The 23,470-nt window shown below is 44.8% G+C and overlaps 1 protein-coding gene across 3 annotated transcripts in view; it reads right to left on the bottom strand.

The window, feature by feature from the left end:
• NPTN (neuroplastin) overlaps nucleotides 1-23,470 on the bottom strand; it is a 65,817-nt gene that overhangs the window by 2,305 nt on the left and 40,042 nt on the right. For 2 of the 3 annotated variants that reach the window (XM_014849728.3, XM_070498390.1), the window contains 4 exons: nucleotides 21,536-21,630; nucleotides 10,908-11,041; nucleotides 7,104-7,377; nucleotides 185-206 (listed from right to left, as the gene is read on the bottom strand). In XM_014849728.3, the coding sequence (XP_014705214.2) occupies nucleotides 185-206; nucleotides 7,104-7,377; nucleotides 10,908-11,041; nucleotides 21,536-21,630 (525 nt within the window). Of the gene's footprint in view, nucleotides 1-184; nucleotides 207-2,501; nucleotides 6,807-7,103; nucleotides 7,378-10,907; nucleotides 11,042-21,535; nucleotides 21,631-23,470 lie in introns of those variants that run through there. The other variant, XM_070498383.1, reaches the window with a different exon arrangement.

Below are 23,470 nucleotides of genomic sequence, written 5' to 3'. Positions count from 1 at the left end.
CTGTACAGCCTGTCCTGGGAATCAAATGGCCATCAGTCAGCTTCATGTCAGTCTAAGAAGTCTACGCTGCGACATTCGTTTCCGCTCACTGTCTTCCCCTACAATCTTCGCTACTCCATTTGATTAAACTGCAAATACAAAACAAATCAGAAAGGACTGAATCAGCATCCAGTAAAGTACTTACATTGGCCCAGCTGGTTCATCGTCTTCACAGTGTTCAGTTTAATAATCCATCGAGAGACAGGAGAAGAAAGGAGAAAACTGTGAGACTGTGCGTAAGGATTAAGAGAACAGCAAACGGCAAGTGGCAAACATGGCTACTCATAGCATTTATTCAAGGCCATTCCATCTGGAGGTGCAAAACACTCATGGAGTTATTATTTCTAGATTCAAGTTTTTAATGGCAGGTATGTTGTTTCAATGGTTTTAGTTAACACTTTGAATGCTTGTCATGAAAAACTGCAACTGTAGCGGACAGATAGGCTGCAACATCATTATACTCATCCTGTCCCCAAGTTCCAGTGGTTCACTCTTAAATAGATGAGAAGACAAACCGACATTTCAGTTGTAAAATCCTGCTGTTTGTTTTCCTGTGGTGAATGCATGCACAGTTTTGGCTCAATCCTGCAGTGTAGCTGGATGTGTATATTCTGTACATTTAGCCACACATCCTCACTTCTCCAAAGGACACTGATTGTTCCTGCTGTTTGTCGTCTTTAGGAGAGTCTTCAGTCTGGAGGGGAAGACTGAGGAAGAGGAAGCCACGATAGTTCAACCTAATACTGGGTCAGCGGGCTGGGCTACGCCAGCAAGTGCACACACACCACAGGATGTTCTGTGACACACCAGGGAAAGCTGAATAGTGGTGACATCCCTCTAGAAAAGACTTCAGATAGGAAGACAGGCTCAGTCTTGTGCCCTGGCCAAAACCAGAACCCAAACCCAGATGAGCCACGAGATATCTTTTTTTTTTTTTTAATCAAAAAGCTTACATTATCTGAGTTGAGAAGCCTTCTTAAATTGGTATTTTATGATTGTGATTTATCCATTTTTTCTTTCCTGTTTCAACTAAAGGCAACTTGGTCCCCTTTAAGCAGGGATATACACACAGATTTTTTTTTTTTAAGGCCCACCAGAGGGGAGGGAAAAGTAAATGCTCTTAGTTTCTTTTTATTTTATGAAAGTCAGGTAGACTAAATGATTCAGAACAGTTTGATTTCACTGAAGGCTTCTAGAAAAACTCTCAGCAGGATTCCACAAGGGGGCTTGGTGCACATGAAGCAGTTATGGAGATTACAGTCTCAGTGTAGGCGTCTGCGGGAGCACACGTCAGGAGTAATGTCTGTCAGAGGGAGACATTGCTCCACCTGTTCCTTCGAGGCAACGGAGAGGCAAAGCCACCGCCAGCACACACAGTGACTGGAGCAAAACAACATTTCAAAAGAAAACTAACCACAACCACAACCAACGACTTAGCCAAAACAATAGGCTAGCAACACACCAGTGTCCACAGGATTCTACTACTAACAGCACACTGTCAAACAGGTACAGAGAACGAACTAAGACTTCAGGACACCCAAGACATCTGTGTGCTGTGTATGCAGTGGACATACAGACACAGCAGGTGTGAGACACACAAGCGCAGTCTAAGTCCTCCCTCACCACAGCGCCCTAGCGCTCGCAGAATCCCGGCCAGGCGAGCTCAGCCACATGCTAGGAACTAAGCACCTGGGGGCTTAATGGAAAAGACATGGGAGCAAACTCAGAGTATTTCTAGTGCTCTGGCGGTGCCCCCGAAAATACAAAATTCTAAAACAAGACAGCAGATAACAGAGTATCACCAATCTACTCCCAATTTTAAAAGAAAAGCAGAGGAGGGGGAATCGCAATAGCCAAGGTAGTCTTTTCAAAGCACGACACTGTTGGCACCAATCCAAGCACTCCACACCACGAGCCCTGCTTTCCTTTGGTAGTGGGGCTATGCTCTGGGGTCTGACTAGTGACGTCACTTTCCAGCCTGACAAGCCGCTAACGTGCAAAGGGCTGCGTGTAGGGATTTTAGCAACAGTGGCTCTGACGTAGCTGCCATGCCTGCAAGTGGGAGCAGCTGCTGTTCACACTAGTGTCTAAATCTCGTGAGCCCCTTCATCTCTCTCTCTCCCCAAATCCATCTTCACATTTACAAAGAACAAAGAAAAGAGCCTCATGTCTCCTGCTTTCCTGGACTGAATCACTACCTGCACAACACTCTCCCTTTACAGGTCAGACAACAAGACAACCCGACCCCTAACAGGGAAATCAGGAGGGGGAAAGAACAGAACTACAGAAAAAAGGTACAAAAATCAAAGTAAATGAGGATTAAACAGCAAACTGAAATCCAAATTAGTTGTGAAAGTGAATGAAGTAAACTTGAAGGAAAGTGTTAACATTATGAACTGTGCATCGTATAGACTGAAGCGGAGATTAAACAAACTCCAAAAGCATGCATATCGCTCACTTACCACCATGTTTTAAGGGTTTGATGCAATTGAGGGGGGAAAAAAAAGAAGTCATAGTAACCGACAAATATCAACATACCCCCAAAACCCTCAGGCCAAGAGATGGCTGCTTACACGACGACTGCTCTCTCCACCTGGCATTACTCACAGCCACTGGCTAGACGAGAGGGAGAGGACTGGGGGGACGGAAACAACGTGCTTCTGGAATCCATCTCACGAGACTGAAGCTTCTGGTGGAGCTGTCGCACACACTGCTTTATCTGCATGTCTTCTTCCCAACAGAATGCACTACAGCCCTCACTCCCCTCTATCTGCCTCCTATTCTGGAAGGGTCTCTGCAATGCCTAGCAAATACCACATTCCCCGATACAATATCACCTCCAGAAAGATGGCTTTAAAGTCCATTGACCCGGAGTTGACTGTCTGGTCAAAGCTCCTTTTTTACTGCCTTCATCTCACTGAGGATAGGGTTTTATGGTTTCTAAACCACTTAAATTTGTCCTGATCCCAACAGAGTGGCGTTAAACCCAGAAGCAGCGTTGAACCTGAAAGAGGTCACTTTCAGTTTCCTTCCTTGTTTGGTCCTACTGTATTTTCTTCAGAAGTGACTCATGACTGACCCAGATCACCCCAGTGAAGAGACAAGTGTATGTTTTGCATGCCATTTTAAAAAGTCACATTTCTTTCCAACATTCCTGGCCTGTTGTAAAGCTTCATATGCTACCAAATGTTTTGACCAACTAATAGATTTTGAAACATTAGAACAGCTCTTAGTTCTAAAGGGTCTAAAAAGAGCTTGGATGTATGAGAGCCACTAAAAAGGGTCCCCCAAACCTCAGATATCTTTTCCACTAGTAGGTGAAGTGAAGAGTCCCTTTGACTTGCTTATAAAAATTATTCCTCAATGTGAAGACAGAAAATTCTTTCTCATGCCAGCACTTCTTTTCTTAAATCAGTTTCTGTTGTTTTCATTTGAGGTCTCTAAAATGTCCAGGAGAACTGCAGGCCCCAGCAGCTAAGCGGGTTCACTCTCCACCTCACCAGGGCACTGGGGAGAAGAGACTTGAAAGCACGCGCCCTTCACGCCAAGCTCAGGCGACAGGGAGTTACAGAAGGTGTGCTCCACGCATGCGTCCAGCTGTAGGGCGGACAGAAGGCCAGAGGGACACCGGCTGGACCTAGTCTTTCTAGAGAACTGTCGTTTTCAGGGAATGTAGTCACGAGGTGAATGAAAACACAAGGCCCTTATCTGGCTCCATGATTCACCTGTTACTGAAAACACTGATGGTAAAAGGTGACATGCAATAATCAAACCCACAAGACAACCTACTGGACCCTGATTCTCAGAGACCAGAACATGGGCCCAAAGGAATTTAGATGTGAGTTTCACTTATAAAATGTCCTGACTATACGCCAGTACACAAAACGACATGGGCCTTTTTTTTCTCTGGAAGCAGCTCAACCTTAACCCTGGGCACTTTCTATGTGAGAAATCTACAGTAATATTTGCCTTTCTAATGAAATATTCTCAGACTAAACTCTGTAAGCTCAAATTTGTGTTTTTATACTTTTGTCTTGTGCACTTAGTGCTTTTCTAGCGAGGGGCTGAGTTACCCAGAACACAGACTGACCAAATGAGTACTCTGAGTCTCATATGAACTTCTTTCAGATAGAAAAAGTTCAGTGAGGCAGAAATAAATCATAGGTATATCTTGATAATAAAGTGCCTATTTGCCAGAGAAAAAGACATATGCCTATAAAAAAATCCATTTTCGTCATGGCATAAGTCAGTCAACACAGAGCCACAGGCAGTTATGTGACAGGTAAAAATTCATCGCCTCTAAAACTCCAGATTTGTATCAGATATAATGTACCTCTTCATTTCAAAAGGAGTGCATGGCACATATCTGTCTGTAAATTTGGGGAGGGGCACATGGGAAGAAAGCACAGGAGGTAAGTTTGCTCTTCCATGAACTGCGAAGAAGTGGAGGGGAAGCTGGCTAAAGCAGCAGCAGCCACAGCCTGAGGAGGACTCACTGAGGAACGTCAACTCTTCCAGGAGGAGAGAAGATAAAAGGAGGCAGGAGGAGTTGAGAAGAGGTAGAGAGACAAAGGAGAAAACTATGGGACGGACATGCTGGAGCAAGGGCAGGGATGTGGAGATGGCAAATGGAGCCTGGACCACACTGGCTGTCAGGAAGGGGACGGAAAGATGGCAAACACTGCAGTAATTCCAGCACCCCAGATTTTTCACCCCAATTCAACAACAAACAAGTAAAAGTTGCTTGCATTACAGTATTCTTCCAAGAGACTCGAGCAAGGAAGTTTGACTTTGCACTTACCCTGCAGTCATCTCTTTTACGTAGGATTCATTCACTGTCTATGATAATTTAGCTTAAAAGAAGTAGTTTTCCCTCCAGGAAGCTGTTCAGAAGGTTTGCTGGCCACAGATGCCTCCTACAACAAACTGGTCCCCATTCGAGTCCAACAGCCTTGGAGCTCTTACGAAAAGACGGCTGTGCTTCCCTGGGCAGGTGTCTGCACTTGTCAGATAGAACCAACGTTAACCATCCTCCAACCTAACCTGCAAGTCTTCCGCATATGCTGGGATAGCAGCCTGGTAAATGAAGTGGGTTCCTATGAGGAAGACTGGGACCTCTGATGGGGACATGCTAAGCTAATGTGTCACTCTGCCAAGAGAGTGGCAGCCAGCCTTGTCTTAAAATAAAAAATCAAGTTTTGAAGCTTAGCTTTGCCTTTTCCTACCTGCCTTTTTGCTTCTCAACCTTTATAAAGGAAAGATGAGAAAAGTGGTATTTAGCAAAGCAAAGGCATTCTGAGGGGATGAAAAAGTCCTTTTCAGAACTGAGGCATAAATGTTCCCAATGAGCCAACACTGAAAACACACAGGCAACTCTCCTTTATTCTCAGGTCTAAATACAGGTTCTCTGCTTTGGGAATCCTAATTTGTAGCAGGAAAGAGAAAAGTTTAGAGGAGAAAAATACCATGCATGTATGAAAATCCCAAGAAAGTCGTTTCACTTCATAGCAGAGCAGTTCTGCGGGCCCAGGAGAAGGGAGGTCAAAGCCCTGGGCAGCTGACGGCCGTCCGTTCTCCTCCTAGCTCACTGGTGACGTGCACGTGCAGAGGAGGCCACCAGCTCTTCCCACACACAGTGCCAGTTTCCACAAAAACCCTTGTCACCAGCCTCACTATAATCCTCCCCGTATTCAGTGCAGGCAGAGATCTAGGAGCTGCTGAGGAGAAGCTCAAAGAAGGGGAAGCGGCTGTTGCCCTCCAACACAGCCCTCCAGAGCCCGAAGCCGCCGCTGCCTGCAGGGCTGCGCTCTTGCTGAGGGAGCACCAGGCCTCCTTTAGTTTTCTCCACTGACACACAGGGTGGGGGGCTGCAGTCCTGTGGGTCAACCAGAGGGACACAGACAACTCTCTGGGGCAGGGTACAGTATCACAGTGCACAAGCACAGGCCCACGACAGCCAGACTAGAGCCGGCACTCGCACCATCACCCCATGTCAGCCTCCACTGAGCTCAGGTGTGTACCCTCAGTCTAGTCAGTGACAGGCAAGTGACGGTAACGGTTGCCTAGCCAATTACCTTGTTTCTGCTGGTGATGTTACAGAGTGGGAGGGTGGGAGGGGGAGCTAGTTAGGAATCTGAAGTTCTATGGAGACAAGTCTCCATCAGTAGCTCCGCCTTGATTGTAATCACAGGGTTAGAAATGGCACATCCATGACAAAAAGCATACAAAAACTGCCCAGGACTTTTCTGACTCTGAGCATGTCCAACAATTAAAGATTCTTGTTCCTCCCAATGCTTAACAATTCGCTGTGGTTCTGCTGCTACTCTCCACTCCCTTCTCTGACCCTAGACCAGCTTGAGGGTGCCACCTTGGGCGTGGACTCCAGGCGGTACTGCTTAGCCACCTGTCTTAAACTGGGGCGAGGAGGGGTTGGTGGAGGCGGAGAGGGGTGGAGGCATCAGCCGCTCTCCACCGTTCTTGTCTGTCAGATAGACAGAAGAGCCAGACCGGAGGTGCCTGCTTCACCAAGAACCTTGAAAACCTAACGAAGGGGCCAACCATGAGAACCAAAGGCTGGCTTGTTCCAATGGCTTTTCCTGAGAACAGTTTGACTGGGCTTGGGCAGTTACCTACAGAGGCTACACCAGGCAACCATGTGACAACCAATTAGATACCTTAAATCTGCCTGAAAGGCCAGGTGGCCTGCGATCTTGGGGTGGCTTCTAGGCTTGACTTGGATTCTCCTCAAGCTCAATCTGCCTGATGATCTGTATTGAAGGAGGACAGAGCTGAACAAAGAGACTGACAGCTGCCCATTCCCCAGATGGGGCCTGAAGGGCAGACAGGAGTGGGGTTTGGAGAACACCCAAATGGAGGGTTAGAGCTAAGAATTATAGCTCTAGATGGCCAATATTAGGGGTAGGGGGTGAGGAACCAGTGTAAGAATTTTCCTTCTCTCTTTTTGGGATTGAATCCCAGCATCCTTACAGTTCTCTCTGGGTGCTTGGAAACCACCCCAAGGAAACAACCCCAACAGTACAGCTATCTTGTAGGGATGCTCTTACCATCAGGAACTTCATCTGGCCTCTTCCTCTTCTCGTACACAACAATGATCACCACAAGGATGATGATTTCAGCAAGAATTCCCAAGAAAGGCCAGAGTGGGGCCAGGTGGCTCCGTACCCTGAGGATGGTGACAACGGAGGCAGAGCCAATGGAGTTGGTAGCATTACATTCATACTCGCCAGGGTCTTCTGTGATCTGGAGGTTCATGATGCTCAGCTCGGTGTAATTTTCTTTGTTGATGATGAAGAAGCGGCCAGAGGTATTGACAATCTCCTGCTCAGGAGCAGAAAAAGTAAGAACACACAGACATCAGACTAGATGAGTTAGTGGCCAAGACAGGGAGACGTTCTTAGCAGGACACTGGCTGGAATGAGGGAGCAGTGTCTGGTAGCATCTTTGTCCAAGGAACTTTGAGCACTTCATTACTGACTTCCCTTCAATATTAACAATAACAACAAATCAACAAGCTTCTGATGGAGCCAGGGTAAAAGTGTCCCCTGCCGTTGGTCCTTTAGACTTCAACTTCTACAAAGTGAATGGAGGTCTTACCCTGTAGACCTGGAAAAGATCAACTCCATCTAGAAAGTGCTGTTTCAAACATCAGGTAAGAAACAGGAGGATGGAGAAGGAGGGGTGTGGCATGGTCAGGCATATCTCAGAACCTGAGGCCTGTCTGATGACTCCAAAACCAGAACATTTACTTCACACTTGGTGAATTCTGGAAAGTCTCCTTAAACTTCCTCCAGAAACAATACTAAGAACTTGCTCCTAGTCAGAGTGGGGGAAATTCCTAACTTCCCTTCCCAAATTTCAGGGTTAAAGGAAAGTTTATTCAGTCAATCAACAAATGTTTACTAATGTATGCTACATATTTTATATCCTACACTAGGGAGAGGCGAGCTAGAAAGGGAAAAGTATGACACAAAAATGAACAAGGAGGCTGGCCTCCAGAGGGAACCAGATCTTCAAAGGGATGGTTCCAGGAACGTGGTAAGAAGCCCCAACAAAGAGCACGTTGAGCGCTGGAGGGCACAGAGTAAGTGGCCACTGCCAGAAAGCACCAGGGAAAGCTTCTGAGAAGGGCTAACGTTTGAAGTAGACTGTGGGGAGGAGAGTTATCAGGCAGGACAGGAGCGCTCCAGGCAGGCGGGAAGCACAGGGGCAGGGCTCTGTGTGGAGCTGGGACAGGCTCGGAGCACGGATCTCAGGGGATCCTGGCAGGGAAAAGCTGACACGTGTCAGTTATGCAACAACTCAAGCTTACTCACCAATAGGAGGGGGGAAGGGGAAGACAATCCCCAGAATGATACAATTGTGTCTGCACTGAGTGTGGGTATGGCTGGAATGGGAAACTCAAAGCCTTCAAACTAAGAGTTATTCTGTGAACCTTCCATTCTAGGACTTGGAAAGCTGCCAACTTCTCTAACTCCTGCTCCAGTCCCTCCCTAATTCCATGTTTTTCACTTATGACCAGAGGCGATTAGTGTCATCTTTGGTCTACAAGCCTTCAATGGGTACTTTGAATACTATCATACGCAAGAAACTGTTACCTTTTCAATCAAGGCAGAATAAGGTACTGAGTGGGATTTGTCCTAATGTAGCAGAACTGATGACTAAGGAAAGAGCCATCAAAAGTACCCCATACTCAAAAAAAAAAACCTCAAACAAATGTGGGGTAGATAGTCCTTCCAGGGCTTACTGAAGAGAAGCCCCATCAAGCTAGCTCACCCCGTCTTCACCTGAACCACGCCATCCCTTCCCAGTTATAGAAGACAGGGCAGGAGTGGAGGTGACAGGAAAAGAGTTACACCTGGCACGGTACCCTTCCACCCTGCAGCCAAGTGGAACAGGCACCAAGAGAATCTCTAAGATTCGGGTGCCAAGAAGAAAATCTCTCCTTTTCCAGTGTGCTCTATGCCTCTCAATCTTGGAAAAGGGTTATTTGGAGGTAAGAAGGCAGAGCAGCCTACACTTCCACCATTTGAAGAGCCATGATGTTCAAGTTTCCTCCACCTAAGAGGGCTGCCTTCCAGGTGAGCAGACGCCAGCAGTGAGAAGCTCAGGACTAGAATACCTGTGGCTGGAGCTAAGCAGGAAACAGAGAGGTCCACTCAGAGTGGATCTCTCCTATCCGAGAACTGGTCTCCTAAAAAACTCACACAAGCTCCCACAAGATCCAGCATCTGAACACCTGCCACAAAGAGGCCAGTCAGTTGAGGCCACAGAAGCAGCAACCACCAAGAGCGGACGACAAGAAAAGTCAGATGAGTGATACTTGTCCCCTCTTCCCACCCAACCAAGAATAAAGAACAAGCACAATCCTCTGCACCCCTGCAGGCTATGGGAGAGGGGACGAGACACAACTGAAATTCTGCACTGCACTAAACTCCTTACAACAAACAGCTCCTAGAAAGCTACAGGATCTGTCTAGAAAAAGAAGTTAGAGAAGTGCAGAAATCAGTGTCTAGAAAAAATTGAAAGTATTTTATCTCAGTACTCAACCAAGTTTAGGCTGTTCAACAGACTGGTTTTCAAAGGCATCAAACTAGAAATAGCTTTGCTTTTACCCATCCCTCTTTCGTTAAAATTTTTCTGTCTCCCAAATGATATATAGCTTGAAAGCAAAAGAAAAGTAGTAATCTTTGATTTTTAATGTTTTTCAAAATACAACAGAATATGAGAGTTCGCAGACATGAGAAGAACGGAAGAGATGAAAACATCCACTGAAGAATCCCAAGCTGCTTTGGCAAAAGCTCAAGGGCCCTGCTACCCAGGGACCAACAGAGAGAAATAGGCATTTCCTTGCCAGCACCTTAGAAATGAAAAGTTTGTTGATCTTTCAGGGCCTACTCTGAAAATACTCAACACAGTACCTTCACCTCTCCATTCCTATCCTGCTCCCTTACGAGTTTCTGAAATCTGGTCGTCATTGTTTACGTAGAGTCCTAATCACTACTTGACATGTTATTGTTGAGAGCTTATGGAGTGGGAAGAATAAGGGGCTTGAATAAAAAAACTGGATTTCACCCTTAGCTTTGCCACTAATGAACCCTGGTTAATACGTAACCTTTCCAAAGAAGCTGCAGTGATGATCTGTGGGATCCTTTCTGAGTCTGAAGACTGACAATCAGAGGATGCCTGAAAAGTATACTGCTGGGTAGATACGGCCTGGGGACACCCCCTCTGACAGAAAAGGAGACTGGTCAACTGTCATTAAATCAGAGAGAAGGTGAGAGTCTAAAGCTTTGACTCTCCCAACACCGTCATGATTCATCCCATACTGGAAAAGATGTTTTTGACCTTTTCTGGAGCAGATACTGTCAGGTTGCCAATGTCTAAGGCCACCCTCGGGCTCATCAGGTTGCCTCAATTCCTAATCAGCACTTCCTGCACTCCAGGAATATACTAATAATTGCTCTCATTGCCTTATCTTCCCAGAAAACAAGAAAGGTGCATTAAGACCACTTCAAGAACAATATTTTCTTTAGGACAAATGGACTAAAATAATAGTAAAAGTTTAAGACTGGGGTTAGCTCTTTCAGTGTCCTATCTTAAAGGCAAGCAGTCTACTCTCCTACCAGACAGACAGCTTTAACCAATCGTGTACCGGGATTCCATGCTGGACAGAGACTGTCAGTCACCTCCAGAGACACGATATGATCGTTCACGGCTTCAGAAAGGGTGACCCGAGGCATGCCAGCACGGCAGGTTGCAGCAGCTGGTTTAGATGTCTGGACCTCCCCAGGAGAAACTGCAGCAACCAGAGACCGAGGTATAGAGAACCAGGGCTGCCTCCTACTCACCATGGGCATACCGTTCTCCTTCTTGCTCCATATCCACTCTGGGTGGGGGTAGCCAACTGACTTGCAGTACATCATGGCATCCTGCCCTTCATTCTTGTTTTCACTCCGTTTATGGCCAGTGATGTCAGGAGCAGCTGTGAGAAAGCGTGTTGAACACAGTTACTATGGAGGCCTACTCTGAACAGGATATAAAGGCCCTACCTATTGGCTCAGAGCCCTACTTCTAATATAGTCAGTCTTTAGGTCCACCCTCATACTCAGTTTTGACAACATGCATTTAAGGTCAAAACAGAGCAACGGAACCAACCCCATCCCCTATCTCCTGCCCACTAAAGCCCCTAGCAGATATCAGGATTACTATATATGAAGTTCTACTAATAATGTAGGTGGTTCATCAACCTACCAGAAGAGGGCACAGGCTCTGGTGCCCTAAATTAAGCCATCCTTTAAAGAAAATGCAAACAGAAGCTATTATCATCTCCTCTACCAGTCATGGTTTTCTTCTTAAAACGCCCGCACTAACGTCATTATGGATTATGTCAAATGTCATATATTCCCTCAAGGAAATGAGAGATCCCCGAGATCAAAGACCGAAAATCAAGTCCTACTGCGAGATATGTAAAAACAATGAATGCCCAGAAAAGCTGTCTGATGAATATCAATGGTGAAGGCTCTCCCAAGAAAGAGGGAATCCAGCAAACTGGTCTTCACAAGGGGAAGAAAGGAATAAAGGAAATTCAACTAGTGTCCCAAGAGATGTTATTAACAGCTTAAGAATCTGGCCTGGACACCTCATTCGCAGTAATCTCAATGACCCAATCCTGTGGGGAACTTCTAGACATGCTAGAGGCCGTTGGTCTTCTCTGCTTTTAGGGACCACTTAGGGAGAAATAAACAGTACCTGTGGTTTAAAAATTAGCTAAGTTTCAAGGATCCAAGAAGCCTGAGATGGGACAAATTGTTTGAATTTGGCCTTCTTTGATCTTAACTATATTTTCCCCCATACCTCATGAGTTACAGTAATCTGACAGCAATAAAACTCAAAGTAGGCCAGATGTCACTTTGTTGGCCAAGAAGGAAAGAGAATCAATAGGACTGGTCCACATTCTAGTTTTGCTGGCTCTTTAACTGTTCTGTGTTTCAGTTCTATACCCAGTATCAAATGGAGATAATTCTAGCCCCTGCTTATATCCAGTGTCCGTGGATAGATAAATAAGATGTCAGAACATTCATTTTGAGACTGTAAAACCTGTACAACTGCATCATATCATGGGCTGGTCCCATGCTCCCCCTGATTGGCTTGACTTTTCTTGGCTTAAAAATAATCCGAAGATCTGCTACTTTCAGACTATACTTCCCACGCCACCTCTAGAGGCACCTGGACAGGAATGGAATGAACAAGGCCACAAGCTCTCTCTATACCCACTGCCCGCCAAACTGAGACCTGCTTAGTACTACTCAGTGAGAGGTGTTTTCTAGATAGGATGTTATAAAGGAAATGTCTTTTTCTTTTTCAGGCGAAATTCCTCATTACAGAAGGGAGTGGGTCAGGCTGACTCCATTTTGTTCCCAAAGGCCAGATTTCTCCCACAGCCCACTCAGTCACTTCTCAGGCCTACTGGTTGACATGGTCACCCTTCCTCAGAGCTTTCTTCATTCAGTCAATGAATATTAAGGACCATCTTAAGCACTCCAAGGAATGACCTCCATGGCCATACACTGAACACCACCATGAGGCAGCGGGGAGCACAGCAAGCAGAAGAGCTACTACGTTTTGCCTCTAATTGTGTTTCATTCATCTGACAAACATTTTTTGAGCACCCTTCATGTCACCGAGTGGTAGGGGGAGGCCTTCTCTGATGAGGTGAATTATAGCACAGTCATGAAGAAAATAAGGAAGTAAGGCCACGCTTATATCTGCAGGAAGAACACTCCAAGTTGATGGAAAAGCCAAAGCCTTGAGGCAGAAGTTTGCCTGTTACATACAGGAACAGCATGGAGGAGCTTGGATGAAACACAGTGAGGAAGGGGAAGGTGGTAGGAGATGAAATCGGAGAGAAATGGAACCCAGATCAGATGGGACTTTGTAGGCCACTGAAACGACTCTGGCATTTACTCCGAGTCCTCTGGGAAGCCGCTGGTGAGCACTAAGTGCAGGTATAAAACGATCGTACGTTTCAACAGGCTCCCTCTGGCTACTGTGTGAATAACAACTGCAGAGAGACAACTGTGGAAGCAAGACCAATCAGGAAGCTGTTAGAGTCATCCAGGCAAGGGAGAGACTGGCTTGCAAGAGGGCAGTAGCAGGAGAAGTGAGATCTTGGATATATTTTATAGGTTGAGTTAATATATTTGTTAATGGACTGGATGTGGGACATGAGAGAAAATGGAGTCAAAGATGACGCCAAGGCTTTTGGCCTGAGTAACTAGAAGAATGGAGTTGCCAGTTACTAAGATGAGGAAGACTACAGATGAGTCAAGATGGGTTTTTTTTGTTTTGTCTTGTTGTGTTTGTGGATGGAGCAATAGTGATAATAAAAACAGAGAGTTCAAAGGTTAGGATACGTTAAGTTTGATACTTCTTTAACATCCAAGTAAAGCTGTCAAGTAGGCAGTTGACTATCAAGTCTAAAGCTCAGGGGAGTAGTCCAGGGTGAAGACACAAATTTCAGAAATCCATGTGATATATTTTTCCATTTTCCTTCTCCTTTGCCCCACAGAGAATACCCACTCTGGCCCAGTTATCTGACTAATTCCAACAGTACCGTAATTCAGTACCATCAGCTTTTGCCTTGAGGACTCATCCCCAAAATTATACATTAGAACCATCTAGAAAGCTAAAAGTTGAGATGGTTTATGGCTCTACAGCCCCTAAAAAGTTGCTATTCTGAAAGAACACAGACTGAAGGCCAAGACCTGTGGAGAGAGGTACAGATGGTCTTCACTCCTGCCTTGGTGTTTAGAAGAACACCGCTTCCCCTTTTCATTCATCTACTTCAGTATTCTACAGAGGCTTCTATTTACAGATGTGAACATGGCCTTCAAGGCTACTACGTGCAGAGAATATCTAGTAACTTAGCTAACCACCACCACACTTTGCTGGCCATGTTTACACAGTGTCAGCCTATGAGAAAGTTTTTTTGATGGTTAGATCTATTGCTGCTTTCTCCTCAACTTAGCAAAGATTAATAAATGAAGCTTAGGAATATCCCCTCTACCTAATGTGCTCAAAAGAAAAAGGCCCTGATTATTTACCCTTGGGATGGTGGAAGTATCACTATGTACTGGGAGAGGAAATTAACCCAAGCCACATCACTCTACCCTCATAGGCAGTGACTACAACAACTACTGCTTTAGCCTTTGGGTCACTGAAAAGTGTTTTCACTTCTCTCTATCCTTTACGGTAGCTGTTCAATCAGAAAGCCTGTTCCTGCCCCACCAGCTGAGCAGGACAGAGGATCACAACAAGAAAGGTAACCAGGCTCTCAGAGCACAAGTCAACAGAGGTCAGAGAAGGGGCCCCGTAGGGCTCAGAGTCCACCTGTGGTAGTTTGAAATAGTCCACAAATTCTTTGATATTCTTCCCTTCAAGAAGTGGTGCCTGATTTCAGTCCCTGAGAGTGGGCTGGCCTCCGGGACTCAATTCTAATGAAGAAAATAAAGCAGAAGTAGAGATGTGCAGCTTTGGAAACTAGTTCACAAAAGACAATGTGTCTTTCTCCTTGCTCTCTCCCTCAGATCACACACTCTGGGGAAGGTCAGCTACCACGCTAGGAGGACACTCAGCCTACGGAGAGGCCCACGAAGTGAGGAAGTAAAGTCTTCTGCCAACAGCCATGTGAGGCAGCCATCTGCGAAACAGATCCTCCAGCCCCAGTCAAGCTTTCAGATGACTGCAGTCCCAGCCAACAGCTTGGACAGACCCTGAGCCAGAACCACCCCACTAATCTGCTCCTAATTCCTGACCCACAGGAACTATGAGGTAGTAAGTGTTTGCTGTTTTAAGCCACTAAGTTTTACGGTAATTTATTAAGCAGCAGTAGATAACAAATATAAGTACCAGATGAAGCAGACATTATCCCATTTTTATAGATTGGAAAACTCAAGTTTGCAAAAGTTATTTAACACCTAAAATTAAATTGCTAGTAAATGGTAAAGGAAGAATCCAAAGTCAGGGCTGTCTGTCTCCAGAGGCCATGCTTCCTGTACTTTACCGTACAGAAGGGAAAATAAACCAAACTAGACAGAGTCCAGGAAAATAAAAACATACAACACGTATTATTGGTAACCGCATAGCAAACTGCCCAAATGTTATCTTTGCTTGTAGATGTACTAGAACACTCTAGACCTGAGGTGGGCTGAGTCACCTGTCAGAGTTTACTCCATATGCTACAGCATAAAGAAAAGAGCTTTGGACTTGAAGTCAGAGAAATCTGGGCTCTACTGAGACTCTTACTTACTAACTGAGTAACCTAAGGCAAGTCATTTAAGATCTTTTGAGTTTCAGTATTTACTTTTGTAAAATGGGAATAATACCCATATACTTCACAGAGGTCTTGTGAGAATTAAATTACACCTCTATATCAATCTAGCACATGACTGGAGGTCGGGTCAAAAATAAAGAGTTAAATTGAGTCAGAGAAAGGAAAGGCTAGGCTTAAACTCAGGCGTTATGAGTTCTACGAAATCAAAGAGATACTGATTATTACATGTTCTCTCCCTGTTGATATAAACATGACTTTTGTTTGTGACTCTAATAAGGTTTAATCAGGTCAGATGCTGACAAATTATATTGATTCATGGCCTATTTATATTGGTTAAGGTGCTTCACCTTATATGGGCTTGCCATTTAATAAGGAACTGCTTAACCAGATCCTTTTGGTTTGAAGGTAGGGCTGAGAAGTCTGCCAGAGCACATACTGCTTACTTCCCTTTACCCTCTCAGGGAGGCACAGACTGGGTAGCAAGAGTGAGGGGTAGACATGGCAAGGAAGTAACAAAGAGACCATTAAAAGAGATCACAGACTCACTTAGGAATGAACTCACACTCTGGCCTTGTTAGGCACATACTCTCATCACATTAGTTAACAGCTATCCTTCCAGTATCCTAATGAATGGCAGTGCAGGGGTTCCAAAAAAGTCTTAGTTACACAACAATACCTGACCCAATTTCGTTATCTGGGCCTTTGGCTGAGGACAAATGCATGTTCCTCAGTACTCTGTTGCCTGACCCGCCTGCGCTTAGAGCAAAGCATCCAGCGTCTCTGCCAGGCTGGCAGCTGAGCAAGTTTTAACTTAGGCAATGGAGGCATGTTCAGCTGAAGCTGATGTTAAACACAACAGCGCTCAGAAAGGGATCAAAGCATGGGGCCTCTTACATGGACTGCTTATTTGGTGCTCATTTTTCAAAGCAAATTCATAACCTTGCAACTCATTTTCAAAGAAACTCCATCCTTAAAGGTGTTGCCAATGAGTGGGCTGTTTCCAAGTAAACATACTGCACTCTTTGCTTCCTTTATGCAGTATATCACATTCCAGACACACCTTATCTTTGCTGTAGGCAAAACAAAGGCTTGGCTGAAACAGGAGAGTTAAGATTTACTGCTAGCGAAGGGCTAAGCCCAAGAAGCAATATGAGATTGGTCAAGATGGAAGCAGGAAGATGTTGGCTTTTGGCTCAATAAGCATTCTCTACAAAGAGCAGATTCATCACTGGTTGTGAAGACAAGAGCAGTCTGACTTGTGCTGCCTTCCGCAGATGAGGCTTTTCCCTTTCCTGCAGGTGAAACCACTAAGTAGGAGGCACCGAAGTCTCCTCTAAGACAGAGATTTTCACCTTGGCTGTACACGATAATCACCTGGAGTGCTTTTAATAAGCCTGATGCCCAGGATACATTTCATAGACATTAAATCAAGGCTGAGACCCACTGCTCCAACACCTTTCCTGGCACTGGAGTTTGAGATCAGGGGACTACAAGGAGGGAGCGTCCTACAAGACAGGGAGATGAGTGAGTGGAGGTGTGGGGGACAATGGGGTGACATTCTCAAAGTTGAGAAGCTGACAGTCACTACCCCTAGGAAAAGGAGGTTAGAAATCATTTCTTTCAATAACCCAACCTCTCATCTGTGTCCATATAAGGGAATCACAGACTGTTAGGGCCTTGCAGAACCTTAAAGACCATCTATCTCATCCTACTTCATCATACACTTGGGGAAGCTGAGGCCCAAGGAAGGAAAGTGACTGGTCAGGGTCCCAGCAAGTTTAATGACAGGGCCAGGATTAGAACCCATTTCTTCTAACTCGCAGTCCAAGACTTTTTAGTTGTTCTATACTGAGCACAGCAACAGGGCTTAGTGCTCACGAGGACAGGCTTCGGCGCCAGAGTGCCTGGGTGAGAACTCTGGGTCCACTGGTTAACTCTGTTAAACTGGGCAAGTCATTTAATTCCCTTGAACCTCAATTTTCTCACCTGGAAAGTGGCGATAATAATAGCATTGACCTCAGAGAGTTCTGAAGACTAAAGGAGAGGAAAGGAACAAGTAATGCACCTGGCACAGTGCCTGGGACACAGTAAGCATGCAATAATGTTAGCTTTTCTTATTCTTATTAAGGAAGGTCAGGGTAGCACCCTGGAGAGGAAAAAAAGCACAGGTGTGGTTTTTGGGCTAAGGTTGATGTTCAGAATGTTCTAGCAGCTTCAAGATATTATTATTATGCTTTCAAAGACTCTTCAAGTAGGGGAAATTCTGAGTCAGAAACAGGTTTGACATCAGCTCTGACCTAAAGGATGTCACAACCTCTAAGCTTCTTCACCTGTCAAACCAGCTGCCTATCAAACAAATAAATGATCATGAAAATGTTCCACAAGCTCAAAGTGCTGTACAAATGTGACGTGTATTATTATTCTTAATAATGATATTTGTCATCATTACCATACAGTCCCCATCTTGGCAGGTTTGAACTTTGATACACCACTTGTAAGGCCATGCGACAGAGCAGGAAACAGGGATGCAGGGTAAGGTTACTTATAGAAATCCTAACATTTAGTCATAATCCTCAAATAGAAAGAAAGCAAGCTAGGAAGTAGGCAGGAGAAAAACATGATCAATCTTGGCTCCTGCAGCCACCAAGACTGAAATTCATTTGAAATGCCCAATAAACAGGGAAAGATAATGATGGGCCTCATGAGAGGCAATACCCAAACCTCCTGGGGCTGGGATGTACCTTTCACAAGAGGCAGTGGCATGTGTACTGCAGAGGACTGGATGGCCACCAAAAGGCTTTCTAAAAACAGCAATAAAACTCCAACACCTTGTTTCTTGGATTAATAAAAATGGTTGAGGGATGAGGATAGGGTTTGGGAGTCATGATAGAGATTTTCTCTTTTAACTTTGTAAATTACACAGAAATTTTTAATTTGCTTTTTTATGAGCACTTTTAAATTTAGAAAAGGAAGAAAGGGGAAGAGGGAGGGAGTAAGGGAGTAAGGTTGAAGAATTATAGGGATAGAAAATTCAAGACCTATTTATTCACAACTGCTCTATGATAAGGTGTGGAGTCTCTAGAAGACACAACCTCTGAAGAGTCAAAAACCTGAAGAAAGGATGGCTCCCCAGAGTTATCTAAGTGGACCCCCAGAAAGGCCAGGCTCTGGAGCAGAGGTCCCACTAATGTCTAGGCATTGCTCTTTCCTCTCCCCTGGCCAGCCCTGCTCCATCTTCTGCCTCTAGCATCTGCTCAGGTCACCTGCCAAAGATGTAAGAAATGTAACCCGAAAGAGTAATAGTATCTTCCTGTTTATGCTGTGCCTCACCCCTGTCCTCTAAAAAAAGAGAAAGAAAAAAACCCCTACTTCAGATGCAAGGCCTTCCCCATTACATGCAGGTACTACCATTCTTAAAATTCCTTTCTTGACAGGGATCTACAAGCTGGGGTGGAAAAGCACTGCCACCTCAGGCCTGTTCCCAGACACCTGTCCCTCGCTCTGACTCCTTCAGCCCTCTTTTCTTTTGTACACCACAAGTAACTCAAGATTTGGTAATTGGACATATGAGACCCAGTCCCCAGATAGTCTAAGTCCTTCACTCCCCATAGCGCTGAGCCCAAACAACACCCCAGGGAAGCGCAGAGCTGCAGGAAAAGCCAGATGGGGAAGAAAAGGACTGAGTGTAAAAGAGGTCCTAAAGAAATACGTATGTATGGTCTGAATTACATTGCTCTGAAATGCAGACTGAGTAAAAACCACAAATGAAGATTCTCAGAGACTCTTTTCAGCAGAGGTCCTTAGGTTCCCTGAATCCCCTGAATTTCTCTGTTCTTGAGTACAACCATTTCTTACCTATCACTCAGCAGATTTTTCAAATCATTATTGCTGTAAAAATATAACTGTCTCCTACCTCATCCTAGAGGCAAATAAAATGGAAATAAAATCAAAGTTTATATGAAAATGCTTTGGGAATAACACACAAACACACACCATTCTAAATCAAGGCAGCTGTCTACCCCAACCACAAGTGAGGGCTAGCTTAAAGGATCGTGGGCCTATGGCAGACCTTTTTCAGCTTATACAGAAAAAGCCAAATGTTCAGTCTTCACCAGACTAAACTATCCGTAACCTGGAAGACATTAAGTGTTCAGCTGTTTTCTATCCACGTGTTAGAGGAGAGAGGGAAGAAAGACTAGAATTTCTTATAAATTTTCCTGAAAGACTAACATATCTGTGCAAGTTAGTCACAGAATACGTTTTAGGATTAGATAAAACAGAATTCTCTTAAGGTCTACTTCTTTAAAACCAGGATATTATGACGTGCCCAATCGTCCTCACAGGGGCTGCAGTACTGAGAGAATGCAGCAGTGCACACCGTACGCACCTTCACTATGGTCAGGTACCATGCAGGTGGTAACTCCCTCTGAAAGCAGTCCTGCCAGCAGCCTCTTATTCTCTGTCCCTCCAGAGCACTACTTCACAGATGCTAAAGAGAATGTAAGGAAAGATGCCTTTGGGGCCACTGAACCCCATCTTCTCAAGCAGCCAAACCAAGAGAAAAACGACCTCTGTTCCCACTCGTGGAAATGCTGCTTAGAAATCATTAACCCCAAATCAATACAATTACAGCTAGTCAGGACTTGGAATTGTATGTAATTATCCTTTAGGCTTGGAGAGGACCATTAACTAGACACAACACTTTCCCTCCCACACCCAGCCTGTTGCCTCTGCACTTGGACTTTGTGGCAAAGGATCAGCCTGAAATGCTGCAGGGCCTCAGGTCTCATATGGAGAAGTGAAATGTGTCCCCACATAGCTCAGCTCACCCAGAGGAGGAAAGGCCCTTGGCTGGCTCAGAGAAAATGCCTTCTCACATTTTTATCCTCATGTTCAACAAATGTGGCATTCTTCAGAAACACAGATAAACCCAGATCTCTCCAAGAAAAGCCAATGAATTAATCAAATCCCAGGTTCTCTGGCCTGTATGGACTATAACGATGCCCCTGTGACTCCCCTCTTCAGTCATTTAGAATTCAATCTGGCAGCCAGAGGAGGCACTGGCCGTGCTTACATCAACTCACAAGTTAGGGCTGTGTCACCAAAACACTATTTCCTTTAATAACACCATAGAAAAGAAACTCTAAATGTGTATCTAAGCCTTTCTTGAACCTGAGTTTTCAGTTTTCCAAATATTTTAAGGAAGATCTGAATACCTACTACATAAGCTCTTACCACTTCCTAAATTTATCCTTCTATCTTCTAGGGATCACCCTATAAATTTAAAGAACAAGTTTGTGTCCCTCCTAAGCAAAGACTGGGGAAGAAAAAACCCTCACCTCTTCAGTCTGACCTCAAGCAGCAGCCCTGCCTCCCCAAGGTCATTTTATAAAATGGAAAAACTGGGAGTCAAGACCCAGCTTCTGTGCTGTCTCTGCCGCAAACTCACTGTGTGACACAGAGGTGGTGGTTTCACTTTTCTGGGTCTCAGCTGCTTCTTTGAAATAACACAGGAAAGCTGGGATTAATGATGTCAGGTAGCTCCAACTCTTCTAGTTCTGTTAGCCTTTCTTGAACTTTCAGCTACAGCCTCAGCTTTAATATGCCATGCACTCTGAGTTTCTATTAAAATTCTAATGAATTATTTATATTATATTATAATGAAGTATCCACAAGTAATTTATGCACACTGCATACTGTACTTTGCCAAATCCTGCTGGCCCACTGGAGAGACCTATGTAATAAAACTTGTAAGGCACTGTTCTAGGAGCTTTACATAAGGGTGAACCATATGAAGCTGCCAACATTCAAACATTTTTAACATACAAAAACAGCAATTTCATAGGGTTCAACCCACTATATTAACTTATTGAATCCTCCTAAGAAACTCATGAAGTAGGTTTGACAAATGAGGTAATGGAAGCATAGCGAAATTAAGAACTCGCCACGGTCACACAGCTAGTAGATGAGGAGGTTAGGATTTAAACCTAGGCAGCTGAGCGCCTGAGCCTGGAGTCCTAACCATGACGTAATATCGCATCCCACAATGGAAACAAGAAGAGCTTGAAGACTGGGAGTCCAGACCAAGGTAGTGTCTCAGAAGGAGAGTGTGAGGCTCACACCGCAGCCTCTGTTGGGTTGTACCTTTCACTTCAATGGTGGCATTTGCTTTAGGAGCACTGACAAAGTGATATACACAGTGGTATTCGCCTGAATCCTCGGCTCTCGGCTTATTGATCCTGCAGAGATGAGAAGAAAAATCAAGTGAGGAAGCCGGGAACAGTCAAAATATACAACAAAAGGAGAATCAAAGGGGCAACCAGGGACCCTGCTCTCCAAATCATGTCCCTGAATGCAACTCACCTCCTCCTAACTAAAAGCAAAAACCTCCTTCTGTGTATCCCAAAGTAAATGCTTTACTCCTTACTGGGTGCCAGGAATACAAGATGGAATGATACATGGTCCCTAACCTTAGGGTACTCCAGTCTATTGAGAGAAATAAACTACAAAACAAGTAATCAAGACTGAGGGCTGTACAAAGTACTATAATCTATATTCAGACATAGAGGATGGAGTTGTGACTAAAAACTTCTTGCTCACGTGGTGGTTCCAGGCATATAATTAAGAGCAGGAAAAAAGCAACCCTTTTTCTGTGCTTCCCTAAAGACCTTGTTTTGGCATCCTGTTCTTCCTACCCTGTATTTTAGTAGCATACCTTTCAATAAGTCTATTCACTAACAGGACCCAGGGATAGTTTTAAAAAAAAAAGGGAAAAACAAAACACCTGCCATCAGAGCATCAGCCACAGAGATGCAGCTGAACTTTCACGGTTTCTAGGTGCAGCTACCACTCCAGGGCCCTGCATGGTCCGGCACCTCCTACCTTCCCAGCCTCGCCTCAGCCACTTTCCAGCTCTGCTGGTCTCTTTTCAGTTTTTCGATGTGCTTAGGTTGTCGCTACCTCAAAACCTTGACACGAGATGTTCCTTTATAGAGAATGCTCTTCCCATCACTCTTACCCTAACTCCTTTTCCATTGGTCTTAGCTTACATGTCACTTCCTCCCACCCTCAATCTAAGTGACAGCTCCCTCCCTGGCATTCTCTCTCATACTATAATTCTTCACAGTATGTATCACAACATGTAATTATATATTTATGTGATTAACTGATACATGTCCGTTTTCCCAACAGACTAAGTTCTATGTGGATAGGCACTGTTTATTTGGTGCACAATTCTATACCCAGCACATAGCCTGGTACCTGGAATATAGTAGGGGAATGAACAAACAAATGACTGAATGAACCCAACTCAGAGTGGACAGCTGTGCACAGACCCAGACCAAGTTAAGCAGAGAGACAGAAAGGACTGTAAGAAGTGTGGATGGCCAGAACAACACTTCCTCTGAATCCCACAAGGTGACCCCGAAAGGTTTTCTTGCCCCTGAGGACCAGTTTCCTATCAGCTCAATACACTCTAGCCTACATACGCCCCCCGCACCCCAAGCATGTGCAGAAAGGCTGTTGTGGAATTACAGAAAACAGAGAAACAACAGCCTCCAGATCAGAGGATAAACATTATACAGCTCCTGATCTTTTGCTCAGTGGTTAAAATATGATACTTGTGATGGTGAAATCTCCACTGCACTAGTTAATGCCTGAGAAAAACTCCCAACCTTGACCGCTGACCAGCCCAACACATTTATCTATCTTACTGTTCATCCCCAAAAAAGAAACACGGGTTAAGAGACTATAGGGCAGGAGAGAGACATCCCTCCCCAGGGCTGTCTCAGCAAATCCATGGTAGCATAATATTCTAAAAGGACAGTCAAGAGTCTTCTCAATTTGACACAAGTGCCTCCTCTTAAATCAATATGCTCCCAATAGGAAAACAGATACAAGTCAGCTGCTCTTAGCAAATGTTCCAGAGTTTGGAGAAGCAGCAGCAATTACATCTTCAGGGCTTAGACTGGTCTCTAAGTTCCTTGAGAAGACATGGGAAGATGACTCCCAAGCTTGAGGTCATGCCTACCGGGCTCAACTCTCCCCCACAACATCCCCTTCGACCAGCTTTTGGGAAGC

Source organism: Equus asinus, chromosome 2 (assembly GCF_041296235.1).
Source record: "Equus asinus isolate D_3611 breed Donkey chromosome 2, EquAss-T2T_v2, whole genome shotgun sequence".
Classification (NCBI taxonomy): Eukaryota; Metazoa; Chordata; class Mammalia; order Perissodactyla; family Equidae; genus Equus; species Equus asinus.
Note: the sequence above shows the minus strand (reverse complement) of the source record. Positions and strands in the feature narration are given on the sequence as shown.